We start from the raw sequence: 12,685 nt of genomic DNA on the forward strand, positions 1-12,685 counted from the left end.
TGATCTGTGCTGAATTAGCTGTCCGAACAGCAGTAGGGATACTAGTGATTGGGAACAATCAGGCATGATTTTCATCCCTAATGGTTGTCCAGTGAATCGTGTGGTCGCTGGTGGGCGTAGTTTATAGGCCCCCAAATAATAACTTCACGGTGGGGCAGACAATAATCAAGGGAATAATGGAGGCATGTGAAAAATGAACGGCAGTAATCATGGGGGATTTTAACCTACATATCGATTGGTCAAATCACATCGCACGGGGTAGCCTTGAGGAGGAATTCATAGAATGCATACGGGATTGTTTCTTAGAAAAGTATGTTACAGAACCTACAAGGGAACAAGCTATCATGGATTTGGTCCTGTGTAATGAGACAGGAATAATAAACTATTTCCTAGTAAAAGATCCTCTCTGAATGAGTGATCACAGTATGGTTGAATTTGTAATACAGATTGAGGGTGAGGAAGTAGTGTCTCAAACGAGCATACTATGCTTAAACAAAGGGGACTACAGTGGGATGAGGGCAGTGTTGGCTAAAGTAGACTGGAAACACAGACTAAATGGTGGCACAATTGAGGAACAGTGGAGGACTTTTAAGGAGCTCTTTCATTGTGCTCAATAAAAATATATTCCAGTGAAAAAGAAGGGCGGTAAGAGAAGGGATAACCAGCCATGGATAACCAAGGAAATAAAGGAGAGTATCAAATTAAAAACCAATGCGTATAAGGTGGCCAAGGTTAGTGGGAAACTAGAAGATTGGGAAAATTTTAAACGACAGCAAAGAATGACTAAGAAAGCAATAAAGAAAGGAAAGATAGATTACAAAAGTAAACTTGCGCAAAACATAAAAACAGATAGTAAAAGCTTTTACCGATATATAAAATGGAAAAGAGTAACTAAAGTAAATGTTGATCCCTTAGAAGATAAGGGGGATTTAATAATGAGAAATGTGGAAATGGCTGAGACCTTAAACAATTATTTTGCTTCGATCTTCACAGTGGAAGACACAAAAATCATGCCAAAAATTGCTGGTCGTGGGAAGGGAGGACCTTGAGATAATCACTATCACGAGAGGGGTAGTGTTGGACAGGCAAATGGGACTCAAGGTAGACAAGTCCCCTGGTCCTGATGAAATGCATCCCAGGGTATTAAGAGATGGCAGAAGTTATAGCAGATGCATTCGTTATAATCTACCAAAATTTTCTCAACTCTGGGGAGGTACCATCGGATTGGAAAGCAGCTAATGTAACGCCTCTGTTTAAAAATGAAAAAAGGGGGCAGACAAAAGGCAGGTAACTATAGGCCGGTTAGTTTAACATCTGTAGTGGGGAAAATGCTTGAAACTATCATTAAGGAAGAAATAGCGGGACATCTAGATAGGAATAGTGCAATCAAGCAGACGCAACATGGATTCATGAAGGGGAAATCATGTTTAATTTACTGGAATTCTTTGAGGATATAACGAGCATGGTGGATAGAAGTGTACTGATGGATGTGGTGTATTTAGATTTCCAAAAGGCATTCGATAAAGTGCCACACAAAAGGTTACTGCAGAAGATAAAGGTACGCGGAGTCAGAATTGGCTGGCTAACAGAAAGCAGAGAGTCAGGATAAATGGGTCCTTTTCGGGTTGGAAATCGGTGGTAAGTGGTGTGCCACAGGGATCGGTGCTGGGACCACAACTGTTTACAATATACATAGATGACCTGGAAGAGGGGACAGAGTGTAGTGTAACAAAATTTGCAGATGACACAAAGACTAGTGGGAAAGCGGGTTGTGTAGAGGACACAGAGAGGCTGCAAAGAGATTTAGATAGGTGAAGCGAATGGGCTAAGGTTTGGCAGATGGAATACAATGTCGGAAAATGTGAGGTCATCCACCTTGGAGAAAAAAAACAGTAAAAGGGAATATTATTTGAATGGGGAGAAATTACAACATGCTGCGGTGCAGAGGGACCTGGGGATCCTTGTGCATGAAACAATCCCAAAAGGTTAGTTTGCAGGTGCAGCAGTTAATCAGGAAGGCGAATGGAATGTTGGCCTTCATTGCGAGAGGGATGGAGTATAAAAGCAGGGAGGTCCTGCTGCAACTGTACAGGGTATTGGTGAGGCCGCACCCGGAGTACTGCGTGCAGTTTTGGTCACCTTACTTAAGGAAGGATATACTAGTCTTGGAGGAGGTACAGAGACAATTCACTAGGCTGATTCCGGAGATGAGGGGGTTACCTTATGATGATAGATTGAGTAGACTGGGTCTTTACTCGTTGGAGTTCAGAAGGATGAGGGGTGATCTTATAGAAACATTTAAAATAATGAAAGGGATAGACAAGATAGAGGCAGAGAGTTTGTTTCCACTGGTCGGGGAGACTAGAACTAGGGGGCACAGCCTCAAAATACAGGGGAGCCAATTTAAACAGAGTTGAGAAGGAATTTCTTCTCCCAGAGGGTTGTGAATCTGTGGAATTCTCTGCCCAAGGAAGCAGTTGAGGTTCGCTCATTGAATGTATTCAAATCACAGATAGATAGATTTTTAACCAATAAGGGAATAAAGGGTTATGGGGAGCGGGTGGGTAAGTGGAGCTGAGTCCACGGCCAGATCAGCCATGATCTTGTTGAATGGCGGAGCAGGCTCGGGGGGGCTAGATGGCTTACTCCTGTTCCTAATTCTTATGTTCTTATGTGTGGTCATCATGTGAGTAAATTATAAAAAGAACTTGTGACCATCTTTTCTACGCCTGTTATAATTGTAAACCAAGGATGATTTATCTGAATTACTACAGTTAATAGCAGTAGTGATGAAGGTAGCTGTTAGAGGGGCATTTTATTCGGACAAGAAGTGAACATTTCCTAGAAAATAATAGTATTAAAATTGCATAATGTTGATATACTGTAATATTTTTGATTCCCCTCTAACTTTTTATTAAAACTTTGTTATTGTTGAATGTATATCAGAGAATGTATTCTTCTTGCAGCAACATGTTCAGGATGGTCGCAAAGAAAACTTAGCTGGTTTCATGAAGACATTTGAAAAAGCAATGCCACCAGATGAAAACCCGGGGGCCTTTGCTCTGGATTGTGAAATGGTAGGTTATATTAATGTACTGCTTTAATCTTCCGATATATGTAACTGGGGAAAACAATGCAAATTCATGGCACCACCGAATGGTGAGTTGGTGCCAGTTGTCTTCCATCCTGCTGAGTTCCTAAAATCAGCTGTGCTGCTTGATGCTTCCCACAGGGAGGAAGAATCGGGAGAGAGTCACCCTTCTCTATGATGCATGCCACCACTGTTGGCAGAAGAATGAGAGCAGGTCAGCTGTTCTTGCATGACCAGTTGGACCCCAGGGATTGAGGGAAAACACCGTAAAGGATCCCAAGTGCACTGCTATTCAGTGCTCAACAGCACGTTAAACAACTGAGTGTTGAGCATGCTGGGTTTGGGTTGAGAGTAATGAATTGAACAAGATAGAGATACTAACATGCTGAGCTGTACATCTGGGCAGAAAGGCTGAATAGCTGTTTCAAACAGTGCAGCAATCATGGGATTAATGGTACACATTGAGATTACTGCTTTCTGATATACTGCTCCCTGATATACTGCTCCATTGGTTTAAGTGATAATTTGGGCTACTGGTCAAATTAATCACTAGAACAGGATTTGACTGAATATGCTTATTCCAACTATATTAACAGTACAGTGTAGATGTGCGGAAATATTTTGCACCCATGGTGCCTTGTCCAATGTCATTTATTGGGAGCATAATACAATCTATGCAACAAAAAAAATATCCATGGTAAATTTTGAGGACCCTGAACATTGTATTGCAATTTGATAGATGTCAGAAATGCTACTTTTTTATATATATTCTTTGTTATATAAATTAAAATAGGATTTGGGTATGTACCCATTTACAGTAATGTGAAGTTTTATATTATATTGTAGTTTTCCTTATTTAATAATTGGATGACTCTCTTTCCAGTGCTACACAAAGCAAGGTTTGGAACTGACGAGATTGACTGTTATCAACTCTGATCTAAAGGTGGTGTATGATACATTCATCAAACCTGACAATAAAGTCATTGATTATAACACCAGGTACGTTTAATAAGTCAACAGTGGGAGTTCTTAGCAACTTGTTAGATTTAGCTCGTCATTGCAAACACTTACTTTAGTTCCTGCAGTTAGTAGTTAGCTTGGGCTTTGATGAGGTGAATCACTGCCAAGAACTAGTTGCAATGATGAGGATTGATCGTGATTATGCAGAAAGGTTATCTGTCATTTCTAGAGAGTAAATTTTATTTTTAGAAGTAGTTTTATGGACTCAATCAGGAGGATAGCCTTGATTCAATTCTGCAATTTCCATACTTTCCAGCAACTCATGAATTCTTCCTCCAGAGTTGTTTGGATGTAATGTTGGGGGCAATAATAATGCAAGTCATATCTAATTTGCTTACATAAATATTAATATAAACTTCCCGATTATTTAATCCCATTCCTACCTTTTGACAATTGGTATTCCCTCCCCTATACTTTCTTTCTGTTCCAAAGGTCTGGCTCTTCCTGGAATACAGGTTGATGCACGTCATCAGCACCCCTTTTGCTAGGCCTTAGTGACTGCCCCTTATGTGTGAGCTCAGATGGTGGTTGTCAGCAGACTGTTCAACCAAAGAGGGTGGCAGTTCAGACCAATCCTGTGCACAGATGTGCACTATTTAGCAGTGGGGCATAGGATGATATCCTCCTCCACATCCCCCCCCCAATCTTACCCCCTCCCAACCACTGCTGCTCCAATGAGGTCAACTAACTCAGCACAACCAAGAATCAAATCTGGGTCAGTACCATGCCAGGTGATGTATCTGTTACCAGTGCAGTTGGAAAAGCCCCATAGTTCAGAATTTCTTGCAATCGCCATTTAAAATAGTCCATGCTCTATGGTGGGTGGGGGGGGTTGGGCAGCGGTTGGTTCTGTGGGAAGGGCTTGTCACTTTACATCATCAGGGTACAGAAAAATACTTTAAATTATGAAATAAAAATACTAAACAGCTGGCTCGGCATTGAAACCGTACTTTGGTTTTGGGCATCAGCTGCAATTGGATTGTTGTTGCTTTGTTGTCCACTCCAGATCGTCCTTTGTAAGCTATTGTATAACTCAAAACCTGTAAATTCTATGCTTATGAAGCTTGGGCATTGATCTAATTTTAGACAATTGCATTAGTGGATATTTTATTCATGCAAAATTTTAGCTCTACTGGGCTGGAGCTTCCTCCTTGGGTGCATGCTTAAATTTTACACACATTTTGTCAATGTCAATTTAGGCCGAAGTACCCTCCCAATCTCATTAGAAAGGCCAAACTTAAAATGGGTGTAACCAATCTGAGCCCATGTAAAGCACCAAATAGACACTGTTGCTTTAAGCATGAAAATTTTAGTTTCCGCTCCTTTAACCATCATTGAGGCACAGCAAGTTTAGGAACCTGCAATCGGGGATGCTTTTCAATATTTAATTCCAATTAAAAAATTGGGAAGACTGGAATCATTGTCTTCAGCCCTGACACAATCTCCATTCCCTAGCCACCGATTTCATCCCCCTCTGTGTCCAATGTCTCAGGCTGAACCAGACTGTTCAAAACTTACCGTCCTATTTGACCCTGAGCTGAGCTTCCAACCCCATATTCTCGCCATCACATAGTCTACCTACTTCCATCTCGCATAATATCCATTGTCTCTGCCGCTGCCTCAGCCTATCTGCTGCTGAATCCCTCATCGATGCTTTTGTTACCTTCAGACTCTATTATTCTACACTCTGCTGGCCGATGTCACATCTTCCACCCTTAAACTTAAGCTCATCCAGTATTGTTGCCGTTGCCTAACTTTCACCAAGACCTGTTCACCCATCAACCCTGTGCTCACTGACCTACATTGGCTCCTGGTCCACCAACGTCTTGATTATAAAATTCTCGCCCTCCTGTTAAATCCCCCCCATGGCCTCACCTTCACCTATCTCTGTCATCCTCCAGCCCTAGAACTCTGAGAACCCTGCATTCTTCCATCTTTGTTCTAACGTATTGTTTGATGGACAGACATAAAAAATCAAGGAGACTTGGGCGTATTATAGTTAAGCGCGTAACTCACTTGCACTCTGAATTCATTAATCTTTTAAACCACATAACTTTGTGCCCAGATTATAGTTGTATCTTTGTGCCAATGTGGAGGAAACACTAGGCCACTGTTTATTATGTGGGGCCTCATTTTTTTTGTTCATTGTAGATTTTCTGGTGTAACAGAGGCGGATATGGAGAGTACAACAATCACTATCCGTGATGTACAGGCAGTATTACTGAACATGTTCAGTGCTGGCACCATATTAATTGGGCACAGCTTGGAAAGTGATTTATTTGCACTAAAGGTATGTGTTTTAAAAAAATAAAATTGGTCATTTTAAATCCATTCTCCCAAGCAACTATTGCAGCTGTTAACTTGAAGCTTCCCATAATATTTCTGCAGCAAATTAACAATTATAGCAAGGATTTATTTTTTATTTAGAAAATATATATTATTTTTCATCATGAACATTAGAAATTTTTATTTTTGAAGTTACTCCTTAATAACTGAAAAACTGAAACTGTTCTCGATTTGGATATCTGAAGCACTGCTGCTTTAAAAAATGTATTGGCTGTTGAGCTATGCAGGAGTTTACATAGTCATGAGTAACTACACAATGCAGAAAAAGAGTATATGGGTTACACAGTACATACAGATACATACCTCGGAGATTCCTTTTGTACTATGTACTATATCCTTCATTGTGAGAGGGATGGAGTACAAAAGCAGGGAGGTCCTGCTGCAACTGTACAGGGTATTGGTGAGGCCGCACCTGGAGTACTGCATGCAGTTTTGGTCACCTTACTTAAGGAAGGATATACTAGCTTTGGAGGGGGTACAGAGACAATTCACTAGGCTGATTCCAGAGATGAGGGGGTTACCTTATGATAGATTGAGTAGACTGGGTCTTTACTTGTTGGAGTTCAGAAGGATGAGGGGTGATCTTATAGAAACATTTAAAATAATGAAAGGGATAGACAAGATAGAGGCAGAGAAGTTGTTTCCACTGGTCGGGGAGACTAGAACTAGGGGGCACAGCCTCAAAATACGGGGGAGCCAATTTAAAACCGAGTTGAGAAGGAATTTCTTCTCCCAGAGGGTTGTGAATCTGTGGAATTCTCTGCCCAAGGAAGCAGTTGAGGCTAGCTCATTGAATGTATTCAAATCACAGATAGATAGATTTTTAACCAATAAGGGAATTAAGGGTTACGGGGAGCTGGTAAGTGGAACTGAGTCCACGTCCAGATCAGCCATGATCTTGTTGAATGGCGAGCAGGCTAGATGGCCTACTCCTGTTCCTAATTCTTATGTTCTTATGTAAGTGTTGGGTCAATATGTATCCGGCAAAGGCTATAAAATCTGTTCAAAATGCAATAGCATATTTGCAATCACTGATGTGCGTGATTGTTGCATAAGCTGATTGTTACCAAAAACTGAAATTTTGATATGTCACATTTAATGTACCTGTAAAGATCATTCTGGTATATGTATTTATGCCATAAAAACTATGCAGTATGCACAACTTTGAGACTGATCTAATTATACTGCAAGTTTCATCAAATGTGCTAAAGATTTTCCCTGAAACAAACTCCTTTCCCTAGCTACTGACTCCATCCTCTCTCCCTGGCAACGTCTGAGGCTGAACCAGACAGTTTGCAACCTTGATGTCGTATTTGACTGAGATGAGTTTCCGGCCACACATCCATCACCAATACCGCCTACTTCCACCTCTATAATAACGCCCGTTTCCGCCTTTGCCTCAGCTCATCGATTGATGAAATCCTCATCCTTGCCTTTGTTACCTCTAGACTTGACCATTCCAAAGCTCTCCTGGCCAGTCTCTATCTTCCACTCTCCATAAACTTGAACTCCAGAACATCCAGAACTCTGCTGCCCCTATCCTAACTCGCACCAAGTCCCGTTCATCCATCACTCGTGCTCACTAACCTACATTGCCTCCCTGTCCGGCAATGCCTCAATTTTAAAATTCTCATCCTTGTTTTCAAATAATCTTCTCCAGCTCTACAACCCTCCTAGATCTCTACTCTCCCATTCTGGCCTCTTGCACATCCCTGATTTTAATAACTCCACTATTGGTGGCTGTGTCTTCACCTGCTTAGCTCTGAGCTCTGGAATTTGCTCTCTCAACCTCTGCCTCTACACTTCTCCCCTTTTAAGACGCTCCTTTAAAACCTACCTCTGAGTAAACTTTTTGTCCCCAGTTCTAATGTCTCATGTGACTCGCGTCTAATTTTGTTAATGTTCCTGTGAAATGTCTTGGAATGTTTTATTACATTAAAGGCACTATATAAATTTAAGTTGCTGTTGTTGATTGCATGTTACTAAATTTAAATGTAATTTGGTGGAAAGTTCAAAATAAATATGGTAGGAAATTGATTCTCATGAACTCTATGGTGGCAATAAGTTAGAGGTTGGCAGGATGGACACAGTATAACATAGAATAACTGAACTAATTCTTCCCCTTCAGCTTATACATAGCATAGTGGTTGACACAGCGATTGTGTTTCCACATCGACTGGGATTGCCGTATAAAAGAGCACTGAAAAATTTGATGGCAGACTACCTCAGACGCATCATCCAGGATAATGGTAAATGGCAGTTGGTGATACAAAGATAATGTATCTTGGTCTGTGAATGGAAGCATAATCAAGACTGGGATTTGGAAGGACTAGTTTGTGTATATCATTTTATGGTACAATTATATTTAAGCATGAGTATAATTTAAGCTTTAGGATTGTTGATATTGAATGTACAATGCCTGACCATCCCATAACTCCAGAGTATAGATGCTTAATATTTACTTTTGAAGATGAAAATGCGTGCAGTTGCAATGAAATGCACTTGGTTTTTCAGCTGGTAAAAGCTTGGGAGGAATCCAATAACCATTGTTTGCATTATTTTTTAAAAGCTCACCTATCATAGGTTTAAGAACTTTCCTACAGTGCTAAGGCTGTCACACTTCTGCTGGAAAGAGATTAGTTATGAAGCCATAGCTTAAAGTTCATTGAAAATTCCTTTGATATATTTAGCAGTTTTTGATATTTTAAACATTTTCTTTATTATTGAACATGGACTGCATAATGTAGAGCATATATGCCTTGTTGGATCCATAACCAATGTTCCCTCTAATTTTATTTTGGGCACTGCGGCCCGTTCAAAATTCTTTGCATGCGCGTTTAGTCCTTTATAAAGGCCAACTGCATGGGACCTACAGAGCGCTGCGCAGCTTAAAGGGAGCATTGTCCATAACTATTAAATATCATTGCTGCGAGTAGGACAACAAATAACCGAGCTACAATTGCAATATTTCCTAGTGGATGGTTATGAAGTAGAGGCCTGGTCAAAGATTAGCCATTCTTTCCTGATTACTTGTTAATTCTTGGTTAGAGAGTGGGGTTATGGAAATGAATTATATATCTTTTTCAAAGGATAAAATAAAATGAATATTAACATATAGGTAGGGCAGTGATGCATATTACACTACCACAGTTGGTGAATGACAAGCATTTATAACGCCAATTTATTTTCTTAATTTTTTGGTCTATCATTTTAAAGACATTGGGCTAGAATTTCCCCAAAGCCCGGCAGCGCCCGATTGCCGCCCCAAAAAAACGCTAAGGCTGGGGAGATTATCGGTGACGAAAATGTCCCGAAAAAAAATCCGCCTAGCGAAAAATATGGGCCTTGCCCCCCCAATCTGGGCGGAAAAGTGCAATTTCGGCTAGATTGGGCAAAGCCTAAAGAAAATGCGTGAAAAATAAAAAAATCTATAAAAATTTACAGAGGCTGCAGGCTGGGCCTAACAAAAAATGAATAAAAATAATTTTTTTAAAAACCTAACTAAAACATCCCAAAAACATTCCCAAAACACTTTTAAATTAAATCACCCCAACAGATTTTGAAAATAAATAGTAAAAAAACTAATCACTTACCTTTTTATTGCAGACCGACTTACCTACCATCCAGCTCCGTTGATCCTCGTGGGCGTTTTTTTTAAATACTTACCTACGGGTCCCCACTCAGCCAAAGATCGTGCCAGGGCGATCTGTAGCTGTTGTCCGCTCCCCAGCGGCACTTCGAAACCACCGGCGTGCCTCAGCTGGGGAATTTTTCGCCGACCTGGTTCTTGCCCAAAACTGCCAATACCACCGAGAAACCGGGTGGTGAAAGAGTGCAAATTCGAGAGTATGTCTTACTGTGGAATCATGTCATCTTGGAACTGAGTTGAGACAGCAATATTCCATATACTTGGTAACCCTTCTTAAGCCATGAAAGAGAGATGACTTTCCTCCCAGCTGCTTGCGTTTGATTAAAAGTTCTGCCCTGGAGTGTTAAGACCCACTATATCACCCTTTCCTGTGCCCCGAACAATTTTCCAGCTTTTGTCATATTACCAGCACTATTAGCGAACTTTCTTTCCTCAATGTATAATTCAGATTAAAATCTGGTGATATGATCGAAAATGTAATATATTCAAATTGACTTTTATCCATTATTACTTCAGCTAGTTCTCCAACTAGTCATAAGACATCACCTTGAGAAATAATGTGACTGTAAGCCATATTAAACACAGCACACTGCATCACTTTGGGCTTCAAGAATTCTAGACCATTGTAATAGGAAGTAATTTCCTCTAATTCTTTCATTTTTTGTTTTCATTACTAGTTGAAGGCCACGATTCCAGTGAAGATGCTAGTGCCTGCATGGAGTTAATGATGTGGCGATTAAAAGAAGATGCGAAACTGAGAAGATGACGTCTCCCGTCCCCCGTCCCTTGTCATATGCATAAAAGGACTGACATTGCCAGCAAGGTTCACAAGGAATATGACGTGATACGGATGTTGTGATTTGTAATTGTTTTCCAGAACAAAAGGCAAAGTTTAGGCTGTTTATAAAAAAAAAAAATCCAAAACTGCCTTTTTTGTTTACAGTATTTATTTGTGTTTTTATACATGTAGCGATCTTTCAGAAAAATTGCTCCACGCCCATTGTAAATGTTCAATGACCACAATTTGACTTGGTAGCATTTTGACATTTCTTTAAAGTGGCATTCCAAGAAATGCAGTCATTCTTGCTGCTGAGCAACTAGTATGTATGGGTAAGTATAACTCAATACAAAGCCAGTGGATTTTTTGAAAATCCGATTTAAGTAAAACATTTTGACTATTGACCCAAAGAAAGAGTATCCTTTTTCTTAACTTTTTTTGTTCCATTTCTTCAATTTTGTGTGTTTGTGATTTTTCAATGCTGAAAGGATTAAAAATCTGATTCTTTTGTATGTAGTGCCTGCTGAATAACTTTTTCACTTTAGCTGCACATGATTTTTCACGTGTTTTTGTAAGAATTACTTGGTACATTATCTTTTATGTCTCCAGTTACATTATAGTTTTATTTAGAGAGTTAATGCTCAGATGTCACTTCCTCATTCCTAACCCATGCCCCTCCAAAAATTAGGACAGACTGACTTTTTTTTTGTTTGTCTCTTCTTTTGGTTAAGCTGAACCTCACCTCTCTGTTATGTCTTTTAATTGGCCATGAGGGTCCATATTGAGACAACTGTAGACCAACCAAGACAGATTGCCTCCCAGTTTCATATCTATTGCACTGCCTAATCATGTTGCCTCATTTCATACTAATAACTTAACAGCACCGGCAGATTAAGTGTGGCTCTGTTACTAGATTGATCCTATGTGTGTTTTTCCCATGTGATTTCCTTTGTTACTGTATCGTTACTTTCTATCTTCACACCAATTGTTGCATCAGAAATTAGAGAAATTGTTGGGGAGCATCTTTAGTGATTACATCATTCTTAAAAGTGTGCTGCATAGTTTAGCTGCAGCACGCAACATGGACACACTCCCCTACACCATCTTTTGTGGACAACAGGTCTAAAATCCCAGTGCATTTTAGAAAGAAGGTTGGACTGATTGTTAGGTGGAATATAGGTATTGTTATGGTAAATGTTTGGCTGTTTTTAGTAGCTTAAAATTGTACCTCAATGGTAATATGTCTTTTTTAAAAACTACTTTTATATGCAGAATATTAGATGAATTGAATTTGCTTAAAAAGCTCCTATGATAGCACTAAATATTGCTATAAATGAGAATTCAGACAGGGCTTTAGTTGCACATTATATTTGACCTGCAGCATAATCATGTCCTGACAGTTGCAGTTAATTTTCTTGTTTTTCCAGTAAGTTGTAGAAATATTACCTTTTTTTAAAGTTTATATATAATATATATAGTGTTTATATATGTGTATATATTATAATATATTGTATATATTATATATAATATGTTTACATTTTTATATAGTGTGTGTGTGTGTATATATATTATATATATATATTATATACACACACACATATATAGGTTTGATGTTTAAGGCTGAAACACTAGAGAGATTACAGGTATTCTAAAGTTTCCTAAACTGTGTGATAGCAGTTCGTGTATATCACTGGAGCCCCAAGATTGTGTTGTACCTTGTAACTGCTTTACATATTCCTAAAACGGTTGTTAATTTTATACTTGAGGTGGCTTGGCACAGTGCAGTCTGCCATGAGCTATC

General features: G+C 39.5%; 1 protein-coding gene across 1 annotated transcript in view; it reads left to right on the forward strand.

Annotated features, from left to right (window-relative positions):
• Positions 1 to 11,396, forward strand: part of rexo1 (REX1, RNA exonuclease 1 homolog) — a 113,648-nt gene extending 102,252 nt beyond the window's left edge. Inside the window, exons 12-16 of the mRNA XM_070859761.1 lie at positions 2,967 to 3,077; positions 3,975 to 4,090; positions 6,263 to 6,401; positions 8,586 to 8,706; positions 10,784 to 11,396. Of these exons, the coding sequence (XP_070715862.1) occupies positions 2,967 to 3,077; positions 3,975 to 4,090; positions 6,263 to 6,401; positions 8,586 to 8,706; positions 10,784 to 10,872 (576 nt within the window). The 3' untranslated portion in view covers positions 10,873 to 11,396. The remainder of the gene's footprint in view (positions 1 to 2,966; positions 3,078 to 3,974; positions 4,091 to 6,262; positions 6,402 to 8,585; positions 8,707 to 10,783) is intronic.
• Positions 11,397 to 12,685: the final 1,289 nt, after the last annotated feature.

This window comes from Pristiophorus japonicus, chromosome 18 (genome assembly GCF_044704955.1).
Source record: "Pristiophorus japonicus isolate sPriJap1 chromosome 18, sPriJap1.hap1, whole genome shotgun sequence".
NCBI classification, from domain to species: domain Eukaryota; kingdom Metazoa; phylum Chordata; class Chondrichthyes; family Pristiophoridae; genus Pristiophorus; species Pristiophorus japonicus.